Source organism: Lemur catta, chromosome 17, assembly GCF_020740605.2.
Source record: "Lemur catta isolate mLemCat1 chromosome 17, mLemCat1.pri, whole genome shotgun sequence".
Classification (NCBI taxonomy): domain Eukaryota; kingdom Metazoa; phylum Chordata; class Mammalia; order Primates; family Lemuridae; genus Lemur; species Lemur catta.
The window spans coordinates 23,125,208-23,151,867 of NC_059144.1; the positions used below are offsets into that span (position 1 = coordinate 23,125,208).

At 40.6% G+C, this 26,660-nt stretch overlaps 1 protein-coding gene across 6 annotated transcripts in view; it reads left to right on the forward strand.

Annotated features, from left to right (window-relative positions):
• The window catches only part of NCOA6 (nuclear receptor coactivator 6), a 99,797-nt gene that overhangs the window by 52,060 nt on the left and 21,077 nt on the right, over positions 1-26,660 (forward strand). For 3 of the 6 annotated variants that reach the window (XM_045528762.1, XM_045528764.1, XM_045528763.1), the window contains 6 exons: positions 8,763-8,891; positions 9,572-10,420; positions 12,461-12,607; positions 15,051-16,167; positions 19,962-20,083; positions 23,230-26,232. In XM_045528762.1, the coding sequence (XP_045384718.1) occupies positions 8,763-8,891; positions 9,572-10,420; positions 12,461-12,607; positions 15,051-16,167; positions 19,962-20,083; positions 23,230-26,232 (5,367 nt within the window). Of the gene's footprint in view, positions 1-4,566; positions 4,619-8,745; positions 8,892-9,571; positions 10,421-12,460; positions 12,608-15,050; positions 16,168-19,961; positions 20,084-23,229; positions 26,233-26,660 lie in introns of those variants that run through there. The other 3 variants (XM_045528767.1, XM_045528765.1, XM_045528766.1) reach the window with 3 other exon arrangements.

Below are 26,660 nucleotides of genomic sequence, written 5' to 3' on the forward strand. Positions count from 1 at the left end.
TTCATCAGATTGAACTCAGTATTCTGTGAAACTCAGAATATTAGAATTGAGTTGGCTCTCATTTAAAGCTGAGGAAGCTGTGGAACTCACAGAAAGGGAGTGAATTACCCAGAGTCAGGGAGCAGCAGGCCAGTGTCACAGATCTTCTAACTCTCAGTTCAGTGCTCTTCTCACTGTATTAGTGGCCTTTTTTTTTTTTGGTTTGGTTTTTGTTTTTTATTTCCAGTCTCCAGAAAGTAACAATATATTGGTGGCTTTTTTAATTTTTTCAGCTGTAGGATCCTTTATTCAAATAAAGCCTGAGACTGTACCCAGTCATTCCCTTCCCTCCTTACCACGGTAGCCCTTGAAGAAATGCAGCAAGATAGAGGAGCTCAGTTTATAAGCTCCTGTTCCGAACTGTAGCTGATGACTTGGTCATAGAAATGGAACTAGGTTTTTATTTCAGCATTGCCATTTACTAGTTACCTCAAAGTAGTTACTGTATCTCCCTGAGCAACAATATCTTCACCTATAAAATGAGATACTAGGCCAGGTGTGGTGGCTCATGCCTGTGATCCTAGCACTTTGGGAGGCCAAGGGGGGAGGATTGCTTGAGGCCAGATGTTTGAGACCAGCCACAAGATAGGCCAGGTGTGGTGGTGTGAGCTGGTGGTCCCAGTTACTTGGGAGGCTGAGGCAGGAGAATTGCTCAAGCCCAGGAGTTTGAGGTTGCAGTGAGCTGTGATGATGCCACTGCATTCCAGCTTGAGAGACAGAGCAAGACCCTGTCTCAAAAAAAAAAAAAAAAGACAATAATGCCTGTAGTCTTTTGAGCTCATGCTTAAAGGTGAATGAGCCCTGAACAGTGTAGCAAACATTTTCTGAATTCTTGTTAAATATACATCAGGACCTCTGCTATTGGGCTGTTGTGGAATACCATATACTAGATTAAAATACTCAACCTGGTACCTTTAGTTACCCATACAAGTCTAAGCATTTGGTGTTAAGGCAGCTTGATGAGAATTATAGGTGACACTGTTGCCACTACTAGAAGGACCAGGGCTAGGGGCCAGAAGCAGAGTGAGAAGAGCCTTGCCAAGTAAGTTATCAAGAGCCTAGGTAGTTAATGAAAGAATGAATGGACCTGAGATGAGCATCAGGGAATCTGGGTTCTAGTCTCAACTCCTGGCCAAAGGACTTATTTACTGGCCTTAGTTGCTGGGAAACATCTTTAATTATGTCCTGGAAACAATGCTGTAGATCCCTTCCAGGTTTAAAATTTTAAGACTCCATTTAACTAATATCAGCACCCTAATCACCACTCTCTTAGGTTAGTGTCTGGCAAATAGCAAGGATATTTACTAAGCATCTCTAGGACATGAATATAAATTATAGTTCTGTAGTTAATTATCAACATAGGAAACTTAGAAGCTTTAGGTTGAAATCAAGGTAGATTGGTATTTAATGAAGGACACTGTGATAATATATACAGTATAAAGTTTCAGGAATAATCAGTTAGTAATGATCTATAGTCACAGTACCATTTTAACCCCCAGGTATCTTTCTTTACTGCCAAGCATATTTTAGGATTGTTTTTCTCTGTTGTCTATTGGGACTTAAAGGATGCAAACAAAATTTAATATTAGGTTAAACTAAACAGATAAATATTTCTAGGTTAAGATACCTTAAGTCCCTTCTAAAAGAATAATAAATGACTTTGGAATTGTGTATCTAGATATCTTGGTTTATCAATTATTCTTAACACTACTTTCTTAGCATTGGCAACAGAAAGTTAGCTAATCAAAAAGTCTTTTGCAACTAAAACTACATCTATAGCCTATTTTTTTATAGCTTTATAGAATCCCCAGATTTGTGGGGATACCGTAGTAGTAATTTAATTAGGGTTTCTCAACCTCAACACTGTTGATGTTTTGGGCTGATAATTCTTTGCTGCTGTGGGGGGCTGTCCTGTGCATTGTGGGATGTTTAGTAGCATCCTTGGCCTCTACCCACCAGATGCCAGTAGCACTCTTACCCCTTCCCTGCAGATGTACCAACTGAAAATATCTCCAGACTTTAGCAGATGTCATGTAGGGGGCAAAATTGACCCTAGGTGAGAACCAGAGATCTAGTTCAGATCCCCACCTAGTACTGGAATGCATGCTATAGTGTCACTACTGAGCATATAGTCAGCATATACTTGAAAATTTCTGGAAATAGGAAGCTCACTGGACCAAGAAAACCTGTTTCTTATCTCATGAGAACTTTCTTACTGTCTAACTACCATCTTTGAAAAATTGAGTGGGATTCCTCAGAAATAAATCCAATTTCAACAGACAAACATTTACCTAATTACAAAACACCTAAAAATGCTAGATAAAACATAATAACATTTAGAGCCAGGCTCGATGACTCACACCTATAGTCTCAACTACTTGGGAGGCTGAGGTGGGAGGTGGGGCTAGTGAGACTGCATCTCTAAAAGTAAATAAATAACTTATAATATATAGCTGAGCCCATAAGAAAGCAGAGGAATAGAGGGGTGAGAAAGAAAGCAAGAGAACTAACTCCTCAGGGTAAAAAAAGGAGTCAAGGATGAAAATTTAAACAGCAGTAAATAATTGAGATTCCACAGGGGCCAAGGGATTTGGGTTTTAGGAGCCAGGAAGGGGTAAAAGATGAAGCTTTATCTTGGGTCCACATGAAGAAGGAAGTTAGAATTCAGAATTCTTCATGAAGCCAGAATTTTCAGTGAAAGGTAAATTAGGAAAATATCACTCTCTAGCATAGGGAAACTAATGGGAAACTTGTCTGTCTTGGTGTGCACTCTAATTGCGGGGTGGAAGAATGGTGGTTGTGGAATTGTCTTCTCTACTTTCTTGCATGTTGGACGTTTAATATGTTAATAAAGTGACCCAGGAACAGCCAGGCTAAACCATTAACATTAATGGTTCTAGATTGGTGATTACTGTTGAAGCTATGGAGGGGCACATTCTCAACCCAAGCCATTGCAGACTTCTCATAGTTAAAGCCTACTATCAGTGGGCTTATACTCGAAATTTATAAAATTCAGGATTAAACTCCCTCCCTCCTGAATTTTAGGTAATAGGAATATCAGGGTATTAAAAATTATGAAAGTCAGCTGATCCTAGTGCAGTGGTGTTTACAACTAACTGATCACACCCAGTTACAGATTCCTTTGTTCATTCTCTACTCCCACTGCTTCACTTGACTAGCCTAAAAAAAAAAAAAAATTATGAAAATCAGAGCTGGGCGCAGTGGCTTGCAACTATAATCCTAGCGCTTTGAGAGGCTGAGGTAGGAGGATTGGTTGAGGCCAGAAAGTTCAAGACCATCCTGAGCAAGACCTCTGTCTCTATAAAAAATAGAAAAATTAGCCAGGCACGGTGGCATGGACCTGTAGTCCCAGCTACTTGCAAGGCGAAGAGGCAGGAGGATCACTTGAGCTCAGGAGTCTGAGGTTGCAGTGAGCTACGATGAGGCCACTGCACTCTAGCCCAAGTGACAGAGTGAGACAGAAATTCAAAAATCTTCAAAGGAATAACTTATTTAGAAAATTAGAAATAGCTGGATTAAAAGGTGAATTTGAAGAAAATAACCCAGAATGCAGCAAAGAGAAATAAGTAAAGACAATGAAATATGAAAAGAGTCAATAGACATAAAGGATAAAATGAGAAGGTTTAATGTATGTTTGAAAAGAGTTCCAGAAGAAAATAAAGAAATTGGGGAAGGATGGAGAGAGAATGACTGAAATTTTTCCAGAACTGATAAAAGACATAAGTCCTCAGATTCAGAAGCATAGCAATCCTGAGCACTACAAATAAAAAAATTAACCCACATCTAGACACAATATTGTAAAGCTATAGAACACTGAAAACAAAGAGAATATTAAAAGCAACCCAAAAGAAAAGACTAATTATTTACAAGGGAAAGCTACCAGACCTACAACTGATTTCATAATAGTGGCATTGGAATCTAGTTTTCAAAGTGCTGAGAAAATAATTGATAGCCTAGAATTTTAAATGTAGCTATACTATCAAGAGTATATGAGAATGCTATGTGTGGTGGCTCATGCCTATAATCCCAACACTTCAGGAGGCTAAAGTGGGAGGATTGCTTGAGGCCAAGAGTTCAAGACCAGCCTGGGCAACACAGTGAGACCCCATCTCAAAAAAAAGAGTATATGAGGCCAGGCGTGGTTTCTCACGCCTGTAATCGTAGCTCTCTGGGAGGCTGAGGTGGAAGGATAGCTTGAGCTCAAGAGTTCGAGACCAGCCTGTTCAAGTGCGAGACCTTGCCTCTACTAAAAATAGAAAAATTAGCCGGGCAAAGCGGTGTGTGCCTGTATAGTCCCAGGTTCTCAGGAGGCTGAGGCAGGAGGATTGCTTGAGCCCAGGAGTTTGAGGTTGCAGTGAGCTATAATCACACCACTGCACTATGGCCCGGGAGACTGTCTCCAAAAAAAAAAAAAAAGTAATATGAAATAAAGACCTTTTCAAAGAGACTAAGAGAATTTACCATTAACAGACCCTTGCTAATTGAACTGCTCAAGGATGTACTTCAGGAAGAAGAAAATTGATCCTAAGATGGAAGAAATAAGATCTAAGAAGGAATGGTGAGCTAAATAATTGGTAAACATGGGGTAAATCTAAATAAGCATTGACTTATTTAGCAATGATGATCATATATTGTCTTTAGACTTTAAGTCATATGTCTGTTGACATTTTAAAGATATCAATAAAATAATAGAATGTATAACTTCTAAACTAGCAACGAAGGAGTAGAGAGGAAGGGTATGATGAAATTAATCAATCCAGTAAAATTCAGGAAAAATAAGAAAACAGCATAGAAAAGAGAGGGTGAATAGAAAGCATAAAATGACAGAATAAATCAAAATATACCGTTAGTTAACAATAAAGGTAAATGGATTATGAAAACCAATAAAAAGGAAATGATTAGGTCAGGCATGGTGGCTCATGGCTATAATCTCAGCACTGTGGGAGGCCAAGGTGGAAGGATAGCTTGAGGCAAGGGTACAAGACCAGCCTGGGCAACATAGTGAGACCCTGTCTCTACAAAAAAATTTTAAAAATTAGCTGGGCATGGTAATACTTGCCTGTAGTCAGAAGGATTGCTTGAGCCCAGGAGTTCAAGGTTACAGTGAGCTATGATTGTGCCACTGTTTTCCAGCTTGAGTGACCGAGCAAGACCCTGTCTCTAAGAAAAAAAAAAGGAAATGATTAATCAGTCTTAGGTTTAGCTATATACTCTTATAGGAAACGCATAAAATATAAAGACAGCTCAAAGTTAGTATAGAAAAAAAGATAAACAAGGTGAATATTAACCAAGAAAAAGAGGTATATTTTTATCAGATAAAACAAACATTAAGATAAAAAGCATTACTGAGGATAAATAGGGCCACTATATAATGTAAAAGGAACAGTTTGCCAGGAAGGTAGCTAAACTTATGTACTTAATAACCTACCCTCAAAATATGTAAGAATTGCATGGAGATAGCAAATCTTAGGGAAGATTTTAACATACTTCTGTTAGTAACTAATGGATCAAGCTTATAAAAAATTAGTAAGGATAAGGAAAACTTGAATAATAGAATAGTTTTATATGATAGACATATATAGAAACCATGCAGTAATAATTGAAGAACTTGAAGAATTCTTAATCTTTCCAAGCAAAAATGGAAAATTTATACAAATTGACCATGGATTCTAGCCAAGAGCAAGTTTCAGTAAATATTGATATCACACAGATCCTGTTCTCTGATCACAGTGCAATTAAATCAAGTCAGTAGCAAAAAAAAAAAACAAAAAAAAAACCTCTTGTTTTTTGGAAATTTAGAAATATATTCTAAAACCTAAAGATTATTTAAAAAGCAATCATGATGGAAATTAGACAATATTTAGAATGGAGTAATGAGAATAGTACATACTAAAATTTGTGAGATATAGCTAATGCAGTGCTTAAAAGAAATTTTAACCCTCAGAAATTTATATTAATGAAGAATATCAACTGAAAATTAACAAGCTAAATGTCTGACTTAAGAATGGAGAAAAAGAACAGCAAAGTAATGAGCTAGGAAGGAAATAATGAAGATAAGAGCAGAGATAAGTATGAATCAGAAAAACAGTAAAGCAGGCCAGGCACGGTGGCTCACGCCTGTAATTCTAGCACTCTGGGAGGCCGAGGCGGGAGGATCGCTTGAGGTCAGGAGTTCGAGACCAGCCTGAGCAAGAGCGAGACCCGATCTCTACTAAAAATAGAAAGAAATGAGCTGGACAACTAAAAATATATACAGAAAAAATTAGCTGGGCATGGTGGCGCATGCTTGTAGTCCCAGCTACTCGGGAGGCTGAGGCAGAAGGATTGCTTAAGCCCAGGAGTTTGAGGTTGCTGTGAGCCAGGCTGACGCCACGGTACTCTAGCCTGGGCAACAGAGCGAGACTTTGTCTCAAAAAAGAAAAAGAAGAAAGAAAGAAAAAAAAAAGGAAAAACAGTACAGCAGAGCAGCAAAACCAAAAGATGTTTCTTTGAAAGGACAACTAAAATTGATAAACTAGGTAAGAGTGCTGGCAAAATTATAATTCAATCAAAATCGACTTGGTAGGACATAATAAACTTGAAAAATCTAGAACCACTTAAGAAATGGAAATAACTAAAGATCTGTTTCTGTATAAATTAATTAGTATATCGTATAGGCCCAGATGGTTTTATAGGTAAGTTTTACTAAACATTTTTTTTTTTTTTTTTTTTTGAGACAGAGTGTCACTTTGTTGCCCGGGCTAGAGTGAGTGCCGTGGCATCAGCCTAGCTCACAGCAACCTCAAACTCCTGGGCTTAAGCGATCCTACTGCCTCAGCCTCCCTAGTAGCTGGGACTACAGGCATGAGCCACCATGCCCGGCTAATTTTTTTGTATATATATTTTTTAGTTGGCCAGATAATTTCTTTCTATTTTTAGTAGAGACGGGGTCTCACTCTTGCTCAGGCTGGTCTCGAACTCCTGACCTCGAGCGATCCACCCGCCTCGGCCTCCCAGAGCTAGGATTACAGGCGTGAGCCACCGCGCCCGGCCTACTAAACATTTAAAGAACAGATGTACATACTCTTCCAGAGCATAGAAAAAGAGGAAAGATTCTTTCCAACTTATTTTGAGGTTATTTTAATCTCAACGCCAAAAGTCAAAGGACAGGAAGAGAGGATAATTATAAGCTATTCTCACTTAAGAACATAGATGATAAATCCTAAAAAAATATAACAGTGTCAGAAATAAGAGAGATGGAAGAGGAGCTCTCAAACTGCTAGTTGGAGTATAAATTGGTATAATCACTTTCAAGAACAATTTACCAATATGTAATAAAATTAAAGATGCTTATACTTTAAAACCTAGCAATTCTGGGCCGGTCACAGTGGCTCACACCTATAATCCTAGCACTCTAGGAGGCTGAGGCGGGAGAATCACTTGAGCTCAGGAGTTCCAGACCAACCTGAACAAGAGTGAGACCCTGTCTCTTAAAAAAAAAAAAAAAAATCTGACTGTTCTAAGTATATAGTCTAAAATAGTCTAAAGACACTCTCATATGTCCACAAGAATTCATGACAGGCCGGGCGCAGTGGCTAACGCCTGTAATCCTAGCCCTCTGGGAAGCCGAGGCGGGTGGATGCTCGAGGTCAGGAGTTTGAGACCAGCCTGAGCGAGACCCCATCTCTACTAAAAATAGAAATTAAAAAATTATCTGGACAACTAAAAGAAATATATATATAGAAAAAAAAAAAATTAGCCAGGCATGGTAGCACATGCCTGTAGTTCCAGCTACTCGGGAGGCTGAGGCAGTGGGATCGCTTAAGCCCAGGAGTTTGAGGTTGCTGTGAGCTAAGCTGACGCCACGGCACTCACTCTAGCCCGGGCAACAAAGTGAGACTCTGTCTCAAAAAAAAAAAAAAAAAAAGAATTCATGACAAATACATGGCCTTGCAAAATTGTAAGAATAAAAAGGAAAAGTAAAACCTTAATAGTCATCAGCAGAAAGATGGATGTTTCTATACCATTGAGCACTTACAGCAGTCAAAAGGGTTGAATCTCAATAATATTAAATGAAAAAGGAAACTGAAAAAAAAATGCATATAGTATGGTACCACTTACGCAGAGATTTAAAAGCATACAAGATCAGGCACGGTGGCTCACTCCTGTAATCCTAGCACTCTGGGAGGCCAAGATGAGAGGATCACTTGGTATCAGAGGTTCAAGACCAGCCTGAGTAAAGCAAGACCCCGACTCTACAATAAATAGAAAAATTAGCCGGGAATGGTGGTGTGCACCTATAGTCCCACCTACTCAGGAGGCTGAGGCAGGATGATCACTTGAATCCAGGAGTTTAAGGTTGCAGTGAGCTATGATGATACCACTGTACTCTAGCCAGAGTGACAGAACAGGACCCTGTCTCAAAAAAGAAATGCTGTGCAGCTTACCTACGTATACAGAAAAGGTAAATAAACATGCATAGAACTGTTATAATAAAACTGTTATAATAAAAGGAAGGAAATGGAATCAGATTGGGAAGGAGTAGGAGGCGTCTGCTGTATCTACATGTATATCTGATGTAGATAGGACAAATTTTTGAGATTTAAAAAAGGTAAATGATGAGTATAGAAATTTTCATACCTTTTCATATTCTTGAAATATTTCATTAAAAACAAAAATTGTGCCAATTCCAGTATTCTATTGTAGGGATTTGTTTTTTCTAGGATTAATAAGGATGAACAGCCCTGCCACTGTTATGATACCCCAGGGTGGAAATGTGTCATCTTCCTTGATGACACCAGGCCCCAATCCAGAACTCCAGCCCAGGACTCCTCGCCCGGCTTCTCAGTCAGGTAACGACCTCCAATCTTTGAAGACTGAAGAGGCTGAAACTTCTGCACAGATCAGCTATCTCTAATGCGTAACTCAAAATGCCACCTTCTTTACAAAATCTGCCCTGATTTCTTTAAGCTAAATGTCATCATTTTCTTAGAATTTCTCATGATTCTCTTATCACTTATACCCCAACATTCCTCAAAATTCATGCCTTGGCCTACTTAGTCCTACAAGATACTCCATGACAGAGTACTCTATAGTTAAATAAACTTGGTTAAATGCATCATTCTTTGTCCCTCTCCTCGAGATTCAAAATTAACATATTAGAGCCACCGTAAGCCCTACAGTGAAGAAACCTAAGGTGGTGAGCTTCAGTGTTTCCCAAACCTAATCGACTGTTTTGTTTTCTTTTTTTTATAACACTAATTTTCATAGTTCCCTAGAATATGATTTGGAAAATATTGCTCTCTGCATTTCTCGTTTGGCTCTTATGTCCACTGTTGAACATAAGCTCTTTTTAAGGCAGGATTCATATTTCTGTTATCTTGGTATCCTGCTTTGCACAGACATGGTATTCACAAATACTTATTTTGTTGAATAGTGCCAGCAGATTTTACTCTATATTTGCAGAATTGCCAAGGCCATTGCTCTAGGTTTCAGTAGGTTAATTATTGCTTTGTTGACTATCTTTAAACAGATGGAATGGACCCACTCCTCTCTGGGCTTCATATACAGCAGCAAAGTCATCCCTCAGGATCTTTAGCTCCCCCACACCACCCGATGCAGCCTGTCCCTGTGAACAGACAAATGAACCCAGCTAATTTTCCCCAGCTGCAGCAGCAGCAGCAACAACAACAGCAACAGCAGCAACAGTTGCAGGCAAGACCCCCACAGCAACATCAGCAGCAACAGCCACAGGGAATTCGACCCCAGTTTACTGCCCCAGCTCAGGTGCCTGTTCCTCCAGGCTGGAACCAGCTGCCTTCCGGAGCCCTTCAACCTCCTCCAGCCCAGGGTTCTCTGGGCACAATGACTGCAAACCAAGGGTGGAAGAAGGCTCCTTTGCCTGGCCCAATGCAACAGCAACTCCAGGCAAGACCATCCTTAGCCACGGTACAGACACCATCCCACCCTCCCCCTCCATATCCCTTTGGCAGCCAGCAAGCCTCACAAGCCCATACAAACTTTACTCAGATGAGCAACCCAGGCCAGTTCACAGCTCCTCAGATGAAGAGCTTGCAGGGAGGGCCCTCCAGGGTCCCAACCCCGCTGCAGCAGCCCCACCTCACCAACAAGTCTCCTGCCTCCTCACCCTCCTCCTTCCAGCAGGGATCCCCTGCATCCTCCCCAACGGTTAACCAAACTCAGCAGCAGATGGGACCAAGGCCACCTCAAAATAACCCACTTCCCCAGGGATTTCAGCAGCCTGTCAGCTCTCCAGGTCGGAATCCTATGGTTCAACAGGGAAATGTGCCACCTAACTTCATGGTGATGCAGCAGCAACCACCAAACCAGGGGCCACAGAGTTTACATCCTGGCCTAGGAGGTGAGGAACACTGAAGCTATTTGTGATAGTAAATTTGCTGGAGATAGATCTTAGTAGAACTTCAGTTTTTAGAGTTAATGGAGGGAGTGAAAGAAGGATATAATTATTTGGTTTTGTTGATATGGTGGTGATGCTTGTATAACTTAGTTAACTTGATACATTATGAAGCATCTTACTGGTTAATTTTAAGCTAGCTCTCTGGATTAAAATGCAGGTAAAATTCAATATAGAGATGTTCATTTTGTTTTTCAAATATTTTTGTTTGATCTTGTACTAGTAAATTAAAATGTCCAGAAGAAACATGCATTTTATTAACAATTTAAACTTCTCAGCTGTTGAAAAATTTATGCAGCAGAGCAAAAATGAAAAGATAAGGACAAGGGTCTTATTGGGGAAAAGGCCCTTATAATTATCAATTTTGATAATCCTATTAATAGTAAAATAGTAAGCATGGTATTTGTTAAGTTGATTAAAGTCTTAAAGGGGAATAAGTTTGGAAATCATTGACTTTTATAGATTTATAATGCCAATGCCTGCTCCTTAGAGAGGGAATTCCATCAGTTATACCTAAAGGAGATTTATTTATTTATTTTGTAAGGTGCCTCTTGTATGAAGAAAAAGCAATGGAGCTTAATGTGTGAGAGGTAAAACGATTACAGTAAAACTTATCCATCTCCATGTTTATTATTTATTCTTATTAATCATTGATCTAGTGCACATGAATGTGCTTGGAGCTTTTCAGTAAGGTATAGAGAGTATCAGTAATACTATCATCTGATAAGCATATCCCCCACCAAAAGACACCCATTGCCAACCCAGAAAAAACCCTTGCATCTTTAGTGCAACATAGCAAAGGCATGTTCCCATGGTTTCTGGTGAAATTAAGTTGCTCATCAGTCTTTCACTATCCTGTAATTAATTTTGCTGACATGCAGGCTCTAATATTTGAATCCTAAGAAGTTCTTAGAAAATGCAAGAATGTTTCAGTTCCAAACTTCACTGTTCTGGGCATCTTGCCCTGGATCAGTGGGTAGTCCCTCCTGCAAAAGTGATTACTGATTTAATTACAGTGGAAGCATGCAAATGGGACTTGTCACTGCTAAAGAAAGGACAAATGCATATTTGTCTACAAAGAGTCTTTCAGGGCATTGAAAATTTGGCCCTTAAAAACATAAATGGACTAATACAAGAAATTTTTAAGTGAGCTTTAGGGTCTTGATGCTTTCATAGAGCAGATGATATGCTCACCTAGGTGATCTGGCCACATCAAGGCCTGCATTATAAATGATGAGTGGGTTCTGAGATTCTTCTTACTATAAATTTGTTTTCTGAAATTAGGCCTTCCTAAAAGGAACTAGTACTTGAGTAAGATTCCATTAGAGCATGGTTTTCAATACCACAGCTGTCAGAAGCAACAGCAAACTTTATGAGCGAAAGGCATGATGATAAATTTAACATAGCCTCACTTTGAAGCTCCTATGAACTGTTTCTGATCCCTTGTCTCTTTTGAAGAGACAAGCACAATACTGGGGGGAAATTTTCTGCAAAGGAGATTGTCATCCATTTCCCTCAAAGGAAAAAAAAAATCAGCTATCTTTAATATCAGGACCCAGCTCTTTGTTTTGTAGTATTTCATATCAATTTGTTAAATATGAGAGAATTTAGACTATTCCTTTGGTGACTGTGTTGAAGTATGTAAAGTTTTGGGGTCCGTTGTATAAAGAAAAAAAGTGAGCCCTCAAACCTTGCTGTGGCGTGGCCTCAGATCACATTTAGGGAGCAGATTGCCATCTTTTCCTTGGCATGTTCTAAGTGTAAATTTTTTAGTATTTCTTTTTCATTTTGACAATGCTCATATAAGAAATTGTGTTGATTTTTTTAACCATCTTTCCCAACCTTGTTATTAAAGATCCTACCAGTGTGACAGAGAGAGCTAAGCCAGTGGAGACTTCATGCAGCTCATCCTTCCTTATTCATTCCATATCTGAGCAAGAGTATAAATTTGCTAGGTAACTGCCTTACTCATTGTTTTCTATTAAGGAATGCCTAAACGCCTCCCACCTGGCTTCTCAGCAGGACAGGCCAATCCGAACTTTATGCAAGGTCAGGTGCCTTCGACCACAGCAACCACCCCTGGGAATTCAGGAGCCCCTCAGCTGCAAGCAAATCAAAATGTCCAGCATGCAGGTTTGTTTTCTGTGATTTATTCATCTGGCATTTATTGAGTATTTTGTGGTAGACTTGATAGGCAACAAGGGTATACAGACAAATAAGTCCTGGTCTCTCTGCTTAATTTCACATCCACAAATAATTATTCTTTCAGAGCAATAACTAATTTGTAGAAAGTAGGTAAAATGTCTCAGGAAACACCTAAGAAAAGGAGATGAAACAAGTTAGAGCAGGGGTCAGCAATTTTTTTCTATAAAGGGCCAGATAGTAATTATTCTAGGTTTTACAGGTTATATGGTCTCTGTTACAACTCTACTATTGTAGCACAAAAAGTAGCCATAGACAATATTTAAACAAATGAGCACTTGTTTATTTACAAATCAGCAGTGGGCCTGATTTGGCCCATGGGCCATAGTTTGCTGACTCCTGAGTTAGAGCTTGCTTGGATAGTAAAAGGACAAAAGGCATTTCTGGCAAATGAAACTGTAACTACAAAGCCATCTAGGCATACAGCATGTTTAGACAACTGCGACTTTTTAAGTCTGTGTATAGTACTTACTAGCTTTGTTTATGCTGGGTATCTGAATTCTGGTTTACAATGTGGTATTTTTCAAACTTAATTGGTTCAAATTTAATACCAACAGTGTATTGTATATAAGAAGAAATTTTGGAAGGGAAATAAGATACAATGGAATGGCTCAGAAATATTTGTAGAGCAGTATTTTATAAGCTCAAACTTCATGTTTCTGGTTGCTTAGGGACCACATGACTAATCCTCTTACCCTTTCTCATTCAAGCAGTTTGGACTGAGATAGTTCAAATATTTTCTGAACTCCCATTCCCACTTGGAGCTAATTTAGTTATGTTGTTCCCAACTATAATTGTAAATCACTAAGGAATAAGAAAAATCCTGACTTAATAAAAAAACAAAGTTCAAACTGTCTCTTGAATCTCCTAACGCAAACTTCATTCTTGAGTTATGTGAATTTCTGGTTTTTATAGGAAGCTTTAAAACAATGATAAAATCACTTATGATTCCTCCACCCTAGGACAGCTGTTTTCTACTTTTATATGGCACCTTCCACATTCACATATTGTTTTGATTTTCCCATTTATCCTATGTAAAGTAGCTCTACTCTTGTCTGTCATTTTCTGTTCTCTTACCCTACTTTATTTCTCTTGTTAGCTTTTACTGCTTCCTGAAAAAATACTCATCTATTTGTTTATTGTGTCTTTTACCAACTAGACTGTAGGCTTAATGAGGGCAGGGATTTGGTCTATCTTGTTTATTGATACTACCTCAGCACAAAGAGTGCCTTGTACATATTAGGTGCTCAATAAATATTTGTTGATAGAATGCATATACACTGGTATATTCAGTGTATGTAAGCATATACAGTGGTCATGAAGTTCAAGTTTGGGTTCATAAGGCTGGTTTAGAAAAATCTTCCTTGGAATTCAGGAAAAGTCTGGATAGTGTAAACAAAGGACAGTTTGTCTCCTTCCTGGCTGGATCATGGACTGGCTTCATAATTTCATTATGGCTGCCACTTTCTAATCCCTATTTAAAAGTGAAAAATAAAAGGGATAAAGTAAGGTAGAAGGTTATTCATTTAAAAGAGAGAACAGAAGTAGCTATAAGAAACTCCCAAAGATCCAACAATAAGTAAACTCAGCAAGCCAGGCAGCACCTTTTGTCTAAATTAGAAATAGCTGAGAATAGAACATGTTTCATGTAGTCCACCAGGGACTGCCACAGGGGAGGGTCACTGAAGTTTTAGCATCCATCTGCCTGCAGCTTCCAGATGGGTCATCTAGTCACCAGAGGCTCAGCTTCTAGATTAAGATTAAATAATTTTTACCACATAGTGTAGAGGAGACCTATCCTTAAGAAGTATTAGATGTTCCTTTCTTTAAAGTACAGCATCCAAATATCACACGCATAGCCTTTGAGTGTCATTATTAGTTTTCCAGGAAGCATTTTTAAGTGTCTTTTCAGCATTATTGAAGTTTTCCTAAGAGGATACTTCACATTCTTTGTTTCCCTGCCTCATTTATAGCAGTTTATTTCTATAAACTAGCTTACAGTGCTTTTTGTTAATTTTCTTCACCTTAAGGTAGCTACAAGTCATTTTAGAACAATGAGATGCTGCCTTTCTATTTATTTAATCTGAAAGAAAGTAAACTTTATTAATCTTCAAAATGTTATCTGTAAGTTACCACATAGAGTAAAGAAACTGTTTCTTCTCTATTGTATGGTCACTGAGAATGTAAACAGTTATCCCACAGTCACATCTGCATAGTTTAGAAAACTCATAGAAAGTATGTCAACCACAGCACCTTTATGTTGGTCAGTGAATATATGGGTGATGGGTGTCTTTCTAAGTAAGGTAATTTGAGTATCTTAATAACAATAAGACAATATTTGTTTCTGAAACTGTGCCTTTTTTTTTTTTTAAAGGTGGTCAAGGAGCTGGTCCTCCTCAAAACCAGATGCAGGTGTCCCACGGGCCACCAAATATGATGCAGCCCAGCCTCATGGGAATTCATGGCAACATGAACAATCAGCAGGCTGGTAGTTCTGGGGTTCCTCAGGTGAACCTGGGCAACATGCAAGGCCAGCCCCAGCAGGGCCCACCATCTCAGCTGATGGGCATGCACCAGCAGATTGTGCCCTCCCAGAGCCAGATGGTCCAGCAACAAGGAACCTTGAACCCTCAGAACCCTATGATCCTTTCAAGGGCCCAGCTTATGCCACAGGGCCAAATGATGGTGAACCCTCAGAGCCAAAATCTTGGGCCCTCGCCCCAAAGGATGACCCCACCCAAGCAGATGCTTTCCCAACAGGGCCCACAAATGATGGCACCACATAACCAGATGATGGGGCCTCAGGGGCAAGTTTTGCTCCAACAGAACCCAATGATAGAGCAGATCATGACCAATCAGATGCAGGGGAATAAACAGCAGTTTAACACTCAGAACCAATCCAATGTCATGCCGGGACCAGCACAGATAATGAGGGGACCAACTCCGAACATGCAAGGAAACATGGTGCAGTTTACTGGACAGATGTCAGGACAGATGCTGCCCCAGCAAGGGCCAGTGAACAACAGTTCATCTCAGGTTATGGGGATTCAGGGGCAGGTCCTGCGGCCACCAGGGCCCAGCCCACATATGGCCCAGCAGCATGGTGATCCTGCTACTACAGCAAATAATGATGTCAACTTGTCTCAGATGATGCCTGATGTTAGCATGCAACAAACCAACATGGTTCCCCCCCATGTGCAGGCCATGCAGGGAAACAGTGCCTCGGGAAACCACTTCTCAGGCCATGGGATGCCTTTCAATGCACCTTTCAGTGGAGCACCCAATGGAAATCAGATGTCCTGTGGTCAAAATCCAGGCTTCCCGGTCAATAAGGATGTCACGCTAACAAGCCCATTGTTGGTCAACTTATTGCAGAGTGACATCTCTGCAGGCCATTTTGGGGTAAACAATAAGCAAAATAATACCAACACAAATAAACCGAAGAAGAAGAAACCCCCTCGGAAGAAGAAAAATAGTCAGCAAGATCTAAAGTAGGTTGTGATAATTTTGCCTCAATTTTTATTCATTTGTTTCTATATGGATGGCTTTTTTTGATGGAAAATTTTAGACATATAAAACTAGAATAGTATAATGAAATCTGCCTGCTTCAATAATTATCTTGCCTATCAGCCTGTCTTGCCTTCATCTATACTCTCTGTCATTGCCCTCTTGATTATTTTAAAACAAATTCACTTGGTGAATGTTTCAGTGTATAACTCTAAAAGATAAGAATAGCGCACATGCTGCGCTCCCTGCGCTGCTGTGCGCCCTGTGCTCAGAAGAATAAAGTATTTTAAGAAATAAAAAAATTAAAAAATAAAAAATTAAAAAAATAAAATAAAAGATTAGTTTTTTATATGACCACACAATGTCATTAGCACACCTAGAAAACTATTAATAATATTTCCTTAATATTCTCACATGTCCAGTGTTCACATTTCCCTGATTATCTCCAGTTTTTTTTCTTACAGTTTGTTTGTTCAAATAAGGATCCAAACAAGATTTATACATTGCACTTGGCTAATACATGTCTTAATTCTGCAGTCTCAGGGGGGTTGTAGCACTCAGAGCCTGAAAAATAACGAGTGCTGCCGCATTACAACTCCACAAAGCACTGACTTCAGGCTTATAATGGCTTTTGGGGAACCAGAAAAGCCAAATGTGTTTTGGAAATGAAAACTACTGCTGTCTCAGCAATGGTTTTTTGCACAGGTGCCTTTCCTTTAAAGGCTCTTTATCATCCCTAGAAGCTTAAAACCCTAACACTAAGATGAATGGATTTTTTAAATCAGTTACCCTTTCAGTAAAAGTTCTCCAGGTGAGTTCTTTTGCAAGATCACAGCAGGAAGGGCAATTAATAATTTATATTTCATTTCCTGAAGCTAAGTATTAATTTAAGTCATGTTGCTGGCTTTGATAAAATGTTTCCAGAAGGAACATTGATTGAGCTGGATTTTCTGCCTTTAATCATAAAACTAAAATTTAGAGACATTTAATAGGGAATAATGACTAATGAATGTATAACAGTTTAATCCAAATAAATTCCTAGCACTATAGAAAAGAATAGGGGAGCTTTATTTAAACAAGCTTAAATGTTCAAAATAAAACCAACTACTTTTATCCCAGCCTTCCCACAACATTCTTTGGTTGTACTCTATTACATCATACTCACTTGCTACTTCTTGAATCTTATACGTTAAAAGCCTATCATTGGCCGGGCGCAGTGGCTCATGCCTGTAATCCTAGCACTCTGGGAGGCCAAGGCGGGAGGATCACTCGAGGTCAGGAGTTCGAGACCAGCCTGAGCAAGAGCGAGACCCCGTCTCTACTAAAAATAGAAATGATCTGGACAGCTAAAATTATATATATAGAAAAAAATTACCTGGGCATGGTGGCGCATGCCTATAGTCCTAGCTACTTGGGAGGCTGAGGCAGAAGGATTGCTTGAGCCCAGGAGTTTGAGGTTGCTGTGAGCTTGACGCCACGGCACTCTAGCCCTGGCAACAGAGCGAGACTTTGTCTACAAAAAAAAAAAGCCAATCATTGCGTATTAACAATATATATTTTCCTGAATTCAGACTTAATAAGTACTTTAATTATCCAATTTTTCTGTTAGTTCTTTCTCAGTTAAGTTCTTTACTACTCTCAGCCTGTGGGAATAACATTTTTGTGGGGATAGTTACTTTATTCCTCCTAGTTGTTTGGGAATAAAATTGCAAGGTCATTCTGTTGCCATTAGTATGCATTTTTGCTGTTTTCACCAGCCCTGAGGGAAACTGCTTACTTGTTGGGTCTATAAATTATGAAAAGGACCTTATATAGCATCAAGGCTGCTAGGAAAGGGAAACAGTAGGTTTAATAGCAAGAACACCTACTTCCAGCTCTATCACTAGCTCACTGTGGAACCTTGGGCCTGTGGGCCTTTGTTTGTGAGGGGGCTGAACTAGATATCTGAGCTTTTTTAGCTATATAATTCTCAAAAAGGTTACCACAGAATCCTTTGGCTAGAATTTGAAGTGAGAGAGAAGTCATAAGGAGTAAATCGGTATAGGGATTTGAATGGGCCAAGGACCTGCTTCAAGTTCTAAATTCCCATGTGCTGGGACTTTTTTTCCCCAAAATATTATGGGGGTACAGATGTTTTTGGTTACATGGATCACTTTTCTAATGCCTGAATCAGGGCTATAAGTGTGCCCATTACCCAGATAGTGTTCATTGTACCCACTAGGTAGGTTTTCCCCCATCCTCTCCTCCCCCCACTCCCCATGCTGGGGCTTCTAAAATGGATTTTGGTGGCTTATGAAACTAGACTCATTGTATTATTAGACAAAACAGTACATTAACGTGGATGAACAAGCCGGGCGAGGTGGCTCATGCCTGTAATCCTAGCACTCTGGGAGGCCGAGGCGGGAGGATCACTCGAGGTCAGGAGTTTGACACCAGCCTGAGCAAGAGCAAGACCCCATCTCTACTAAAAATAGAAAGAAATTATATGGACAGCTAAAAAAATATATATAGAAAAAATTAGCTGGGCATGGGGGCACATGTCTGTAGTCCCAGCTACTCAGGAGGCTGAGGCAGAAGGATCACTTAAGCCCAGGAGTTTGAGGTTGCTGTGAGCTAGGCTGATGCCATGGCACTCTAGCCCGGGCAACAGAGTGAGACTCTGTCTCCAAAAAATAAAAATAAAAAAATAAAGTGGATGAACAAAATCAGGGCAAAAGGAAACTAAAAGTAGGAAAGAAAGGTGCATTAGGACTGAGATTACAAACAAAATGAGGGGTGTGAGCACTCTGCTTCTTTGGGAATGTGTGTGTTAGTAGATATATTTTCTTCATTTTTTTCTTCTCCCCTAAAAATTCTAAGCTACACCCAGGGAAAAATGAAGGTGTCCCAAAGCCAATGGGATGTCTGCAAATATTATTCTGCAGTTCTGCAGCAGAATTAACTTTGTTGTAGTGTTCTCTTTGTTCTCTAATACCATTTCCATCAACCAACTGACAGCCTTTTGCAAGGAGTTGAAAATTACTGGAGCCACCACTGTCAAATCCACAAAAAAGAAACAATCAGACTCCCTATTTGAATTTGATAGCTACACTGAAGATAGTGTGGTTTCAACAGGAAGAGTACTATATAAAATTGATAGCCCTATGATCAAGTCTTTTTTTTGTTTGTTTTTGAGACAGAGTCTCACTCTGTTGCCCAGGCTAGAGTGCCATGGTGTTAGCCTAGCTCACAGCAACCTCCAGCTCCTGGACTCAAGCAATCCTCCTGCCTCAGCCTCTCGAGTAGCTGGGACTACAGGCATGTGCCACCATGCCCAGCTAATTTTTCTATAGATATTTTTAGTTGTCCATATAATTTCTTTCTATTTTTAGTAGAGACGGGGTCTCGCTCTTGCTCAGGCTGGTCTCGAACTTCTGAGCTCAAACAGTCCGCCCACCTCGGCCTCCCAGAGTGCTAGGATTGCAGGCATGAGCCACCGTGCCCAGCCATGATCAAGTCTTAAAACAGCTAAGGAATAGGTGGTTACGTGAAAATCATATGTCAGGAATTTGTGGAAACAATTTGAATAAATAAGTGTTATTAGATTAAGCAGATTTTAACATTTAATGAAATTCAGATTATTTTTATGCCAATATTGAATATTTTATCCAGACTGAAGAGATGTAAATAATGGTAAAAATGATAATGAAACAGATTTTCATTTTTTAGAAATAGGGGAGGAGTTGAGCTAGTTTTGTGTATTTTCTATATAACCTCAAATGTGTTACTTATTTTTTAGCGCCCCAGATACTCGCCCCACTGGTCTGGAGGAGGCTGATCAGCCACCGTTGCCTGGAGAACAAGGAATTAACCTGGACAACTCAGGCCCTAAACTGCCAGAATTTTCAAACCGGCCACCAGGTGATAAAATGTTAGCCAAAGATTATATACTTGTCATCATATGTGCAGCATTAGAAGGCTTCCTTCTCTTCAAGGAAACAATAGTATTTTATTTTGTCTTCTAACTAGTCTACTTTAGCGATTTAATGTATTTAGTATTTGGAAGCTTTGCTTTGATATTAAGTAAACATTTCAAATGTAACTTCTGAAGGCTTATCTTATACGCACATGTACACATTCTGTTCAAATTTATCTTCATTATTTTTAAGTCCTCATAAAATTGGACTGAAATGTGAAGTGCCTCTTTATTCTTGTCAATGTCAAGGTTCTAGTTGGCATCAGAATGGAATTAACATTAAATGGAGAGATGTTTTCACTCTAATCCTGCTTGCCTGCCTTTCCTGCAACCTTTTCTCCTGGGGCTTTCTCAAAGTAGAGAACTAACAGGGTTTAAAACAAGATGATCTTTTTTATAGATGTTTTATTATAAATCTTTAAAACATAGAGAAGATGTAAATAATAAAAGAGACACCCATGTGCCTACCACCCAACTTAAATTTAGAATAAGCAGTACCAATATTGTTGAAACCCCCTGTGTTGTACCCCTGTCTGATTATAAAATAATATTATCCTTTAAATGTTGAAAAGGGAAGAGCTCCGAAAATTCATTCATTCCAATCCAGGTATTATAGGACCAAGGACATCTGCCACAATATCTCTATACCTGGTTACTCTTGGCCTGAGCAGTGACTTGTAACTTTATTCCCCTGTGACACAGTTAAAGATGCACAACGTTTACACTTAGGGCACTCTCCCCGTTGTGTACAAAGGGTTATGTTTTGTTTCTTCCTCGATAGTTAGTCTACCTCCTTTTTGGCATATAAATGAGAGTGACATTATTTTAGGAATAAGCTTTAATATACTCTTAATTTATATATTTTTAAAGTGAATCCAAAAAGCAGACAGACAAAAAAAGGTAAATCCATCATGATATCAACACTTTGTGTTATTTATTATGAATTGTTTGGGCATACCACACTTCCCACCAGTGAGTCGCAGCAGCACAGTTGAGGCTGCGAGGTCATCAGTCTTTGGGGAGGATGTCCAGAAGGCATTATGAGCAGGAAGGCACCTTCTTCCTTCAGATACATCTGAACTCTTCTTATTTGAATCCCAGGGTCCTCACACACATTTATTGCCTTCTTTCTGCAAACGGGGGGCCTGAATGCTGAATTTGGCATATAATGGGTTGAATTGCCATGCAGTGTCTTAAACAAAAACCTGAATTGGAATGCCTTTAGAAAGTCCTCTCTGCAGTTGGGCACTGTTCACAGGACTCCTACTGTCTTATACCAGCCCACTTCTCTTCTTTACTACCTGCCTGGCCCCTAAAGGCATATGAGTTTGCATCCCTTAACTGATAAATTGGTTTTTGACTGTGTCATGGGCACTATTTGTGTCCTCTGCTTTCCCTCTCTGGCATTCTGTCACATCCACTCCAATCTGTCTTACCACTAGTGTCCTTTGGACTGCTGCCTCCAGCTTCTGGACTCTATAGCAGCCATGCCCTTAACTGTTACTTTTGAGAGGCCCTCAAAAGTATTGTCTATGCTACCCTCTTTGGTATTTACTGTGCTGTCTGGTGGGTTGAAAGATAAAAGGCATCTGTGTCATAGTCCTGACATCAATGGGCTTTTGCAGAAATTATAATTTTCTTAAAGTGGGAACCCCAGACTAGATGTGAACAATTAAAACCCACTGTGTTAGACTATGTAGCTAAAAGGACAGTTAAACTGTAGAATTGCCGTATGTTGTTAGCTTTATAAAAAAAAATATGTCAAGAAGTCACTTGTGCCTAAAACAAAAAAAGAATTAAAAAAAAAATCTTCAAAACTGGATTCTGCACCTTGTACTCATTGGTACCATGGAAATCATTGGCCAGAAGACATTAACTAGCTATTAAGCACAGAGTCTGACCCACAGCATTTAGTAGCTTTGTGAAAATCGTGAGTCATCATTTCTTCCAACTGCCAGGGCCAATGGTTCTTATTTTCTGTCACCTCTTTAAAACCTTCCTGATGTACTTTCATGCAACAATGGAATAAATCTAGTTTGTGGAATTGTATCCCAGCTATATCCTCACTTTTTCCCACTAAAGCACCTTTCTTCTTGGTTTGAGTATAGGCTTATCCTTTCTGATTGTGTAAGGTTTTGGTTCTAAAATGCCAAGTAAAATCTTCACAAAAGAGAGAATCATTTGAGATGTTGCTTTCTGCAAATCTGGAAGAGATTTTCCCTCAGAATTCTTTTTTCCCAAAATTATTTTTAATTCCTAAGGGCTGTGCTTCTGGCTTACTTATTCCCTAATTGTGGACTAATAGAAAATATTTCTCCAAATAGAGGTTTGCATGTAAGAGAGTAAATGCAAATTAATATCCATAAAAACCTTAGTGCCCTCATTTTATTTCGAACGTATATATTAGCTTCTGTTAGCTCCTACTGTTTGTTACACTGACTTACGTCTGAGGGGCAGTTTAATTCAGTTGGTTTCCCCCAAAGGATTAAGCCTGAAGGATGCAGCATAGTGTATGGAGCAAATGGATTGGAGTAGTTTTACATCCCTCTTTCTTAAGGAACTGAATCCTATAATTTTATACTTTATTTCAGTTGAAAGAATAAAAAGGCTACCGTCAATGCTGGCATTTTCAACAAAACCACATCTTTAAAAAGTTAAACCTGTGCTAACAGAAAAAATGAATCCTAAATGCTTTACTTCACTTGCAAATACAGTGAAATATTATGTCTACAAGAAACCTGAATGCTGGGTGGCCAGCTACTTGCTGTTGATGGAGTTTTTCTCGTTTCATCTAAATGTTTGGCTGGCATAGACTCAGCCATTTTCAGTGCATAGCACAGAGTACCTATCGGACTCTGAGTACAATAATGCCTCATTCAGACCCTGCACATTGAGGAGCTCCAGGTTCTTGATGCTTTGCTTTTTGCTTATGTCAAATAACAAGGGGCTGCCTCCTGCGCCAGGAGTGGGCATGCCTGAGCTGTTTGTGCATAGTCTGCCACCTAGATGAATGTTGCTTGGCTATACTCTAAAGGAAGCAAAGTTTTCTTGCTGAAAAATCTAACTTCCCTGATTTGGGGGCTTGTTTTAGGTTATCCTTCTCAACCAGTTGAACAGAGGCCACTTCAGCAGATGCCTCCTCAACTCATGCAGCATGTGGCACCCCCACCACAGCCACCACAGCCTCCACAGCAGCAGCCACAGCCACAACTGCCTCAGCAGCAGCAGCAGCCACCTCCCAGTCAGCCACAGTCACAGCAGCAACAGCAGCAGCAGCAGCAGCAGCAGCAGCAGCAGCAGCAAATGATGATGATGCTCATGATGCAGCAGGATCCCAAATCAGTCAGGCTTCCAGTCTCCCAAAGTGTCCACCCCCCAAGGGGCCCCCTGAACCCAGACTCCCAGAGAACACCCCTGCAACAGAGTGGCAGTGTGCCTGTCATGGTCAGTTTACAAGGACCTGCCTCCGTGCCACCATCACCTGATAAACAAAGAATGCCAATGCCTGTGAATACTCCTTTGGGAAGCACTTCAAGGAAAATGGTATACCAGGAGAACCCACAGAATCCTTCTAGCTCGCCACTGGGAGAGGCATCCTCACTCCCTGAAGCAAGTGGCAGTGAAGTACCATCTGTCTCAGGAGGCCCAAATAACATGCCTTCACATTTAGTAGTCTCCCAGAATCAGTTAATGATGACAGGGCCAAAACCTGGACCATCACCCCTTTCAGCAACTCAAGGTGCAACTCCCCAGCAACCCCCTGTAAATTCCCTGCCCAGCTCTCATGGCCACCACTTTCCGAATGTGGCTGCTCCAACCCAAACATCTAGGCCTAAGACACCAAACAGAGCCAGCCCCAGACCCTATTACCCTCAGACACCCAACAACCGACCTCCCAGCACAGAACCTTCAGAAATCAGTCTGTCACCAGAAAGACTCAATGCCTCCATAGCAGGACTCTTCCCTCCACAGATTAATATTCCTTTACCTCCTAGGCCAAGTTTAAACAGGGGCTTTGATCAACAGGGCCTAAATCCAACAACTTTGAAGGCCATTGGGCAAGCACCTTCAAATCTTACCATGAATCCTTCCAATTTTGCTGCCCCACAAACTCACAAATTAGATTCTGTGGTGGTGAATTCTGGAAAGCAGTCTAATCCTGGAGCAACAAAACGAGCAAGTCCAAGCAACAGTCGCAGGTCTAGTCCTGGGTCCAGTAGGAAAACCACTCCAAGTCCTGGGAGGCAAAATTCAAAAGCCCCTAAACTTACTCTGGCCTCTCAAACAAATGCAGCGCTGTTGCAGAACGTGGAGTTGCCAAGAAATGTATTGGTCAGTCCCACTCCTTTGACCAATCCCCCTGTACCCGGGAGCTTTCCTAACAACAGTGGGCTGAATCCCCAAAATCCCACCGTGTCTGTGGCTGCAGTGGGGGGTGTTCTCGAGGATAACAAGGAAAGCTTGAATGTGCCTCAGGACAGTGATTGCCAGAATTCCCAGGGTAGGAAGGAGCAGGTAAACATTGAGCTAAAAGCAGTCCCTGCCCAAGAAGTTAAAATGGTTGTCCCTGAAGATCAATCCAAAAAGGATGGGCAACCTTCGGATCCTAATAAACTTCCCGGTGTTGAAGAGAACAAAAATTTGGTGTCTCCTGCTATGAGGGAAGCACCAACATCGTTAAGTCAACTTCTTGACAACTCTGGAGCTCCTAATGTGACCATTAAACCCCCTGGGCTTACAGATCTGGAAGTAACACCTCCAGTAGTTTCTGGGGAGGATCTCAAAAAAGCATCTGTCATTCCCACACTGCAGGATCCGTCTTCTTCTAAAGAACCCTCTAATTCCCTAAACTTACCTCACAGTAACGAGCCGTGTTCAACCCTTGTGCATCCAGAATTGAGTGAGGTCAGTTCTAATGTTGCACCAAGCATCCCTCCAGTAATGTCAAGACCTGTCAGCTCTTCTTCCATTTCCACTCCCTTGCCTCCAAATCAAATAACTGTATTTGTCACTTCCAATCCCATCACAACTTCAGCTAACACGTCAGCAGCTCTGCCAACTCACTTGCAGTCTGCATTGATGTCAACAGTCGTCACAATGCCCAACGTGGGTAGCAAGGTTATGGTTTCTGAGGGACAGTCAGCTGCTCAATCTAATGCCCGGCCTCAGTTCATTACTCCTGTCTTTATCAATTCATCCTCAATAATTCAGGTCATGAAAGGATCACAGCCAAGCACAATTCCTGCAGCCCCACTGACAACCAACTCTGGCCTGATGCCTCCCTCCGTTGCAGTTGTTGGCCCTTTACACATACCTCAGAACATAAAATTTTCTTCTGCACCTGTACCGCCTAATGCTCCCTCCAGTAGTCCCGCTCCAAACATACAGACAGGTCGACCTTTGGTCCTTAACTCAAGAGCCACCCCTGTTCAGCTTCCTTCCCCGCCTTGTACGTCTTCTCCAGTTGTCCCTCCTCATCCCCCTGTCCAGCAAGTGAAAGAATTGAATCCAGATGAGGCTAGTCCTCAAGTGAGCACCTCAGCAGATCAGAGCACTCTGCCCTCTTCACAGTCAACCACAATGGTTTCTCCCCTTTTGACCAATAATAGTCCAGGTTCCTCTGTCAACCGGCGAAGCCCAGTCTCATCTAGTAAGGGCAAAGGAAAAGTGGACAAAATTGGCCAGATTTTGCTGACCAAGGCGTGTAAGAAAGTTACAGGCACTCTTGAGAAAGGGGACGAGCAATATGGTGCAGATGGAGAGACTGAAGGCCAAGGGCTAGAGACCACAGCTCCGGGGCTCATGGGAACAGAGCAGTTACCCACAGAGATGGACAGTAAAACCCCAAGGCCCCCAACACCTGCTCTGCTAAAAATGACCTCTAGCCCGGGCTCCGCCTCAGCAGGACCCGCCTTACCTGGCGGTGCTCTCCCCACCAGTGTACGCTCAATAGTAACCACTCTGGTACCCTCTGAGCTCATCTCCACGGCACCGACCGCAAAAAGCAATCATGGTGGCATAGCATCTGAGCCACTTGCAGGTGGCCTAGTGGAGGAGAAGGTGGGATCCCATCCAGAGCTTCTACCGAGCATAGGTATGTACTTGGGGCCTCAGCATCTCCTTGTTTCAGTTTTTTGATGACGTGTCCCACAAGAGAAAGCATGACTCCTTTCTACTTGGAGGAAGAAGAATGGGCTAAATGGCAATAGTGGTAGTTTTATTTATTGGAAGTACATTGGAAAATATGCTTTTAAATCCTATGTTAAGTTTACATTGATTAACATGGTTCTCTCTCAGCTCCAGAAATAACCTTTCATTTATATAAAAGTTTTTCAATTTACAAGGAAGCATTTTTACATACATTATCTCACATCATCTTTATACCAGCCATGTCAGGTATTCTTAACTCTATCCTATGGGTGAGAAGATTGAAGCTCAGAGAAGTTCAGTATTTGTTCACAGTCTATACAGTGGACCTCTGTTTTGACACTGTGCCTTAAGTGTGAACAGCAGCTTCTGCAG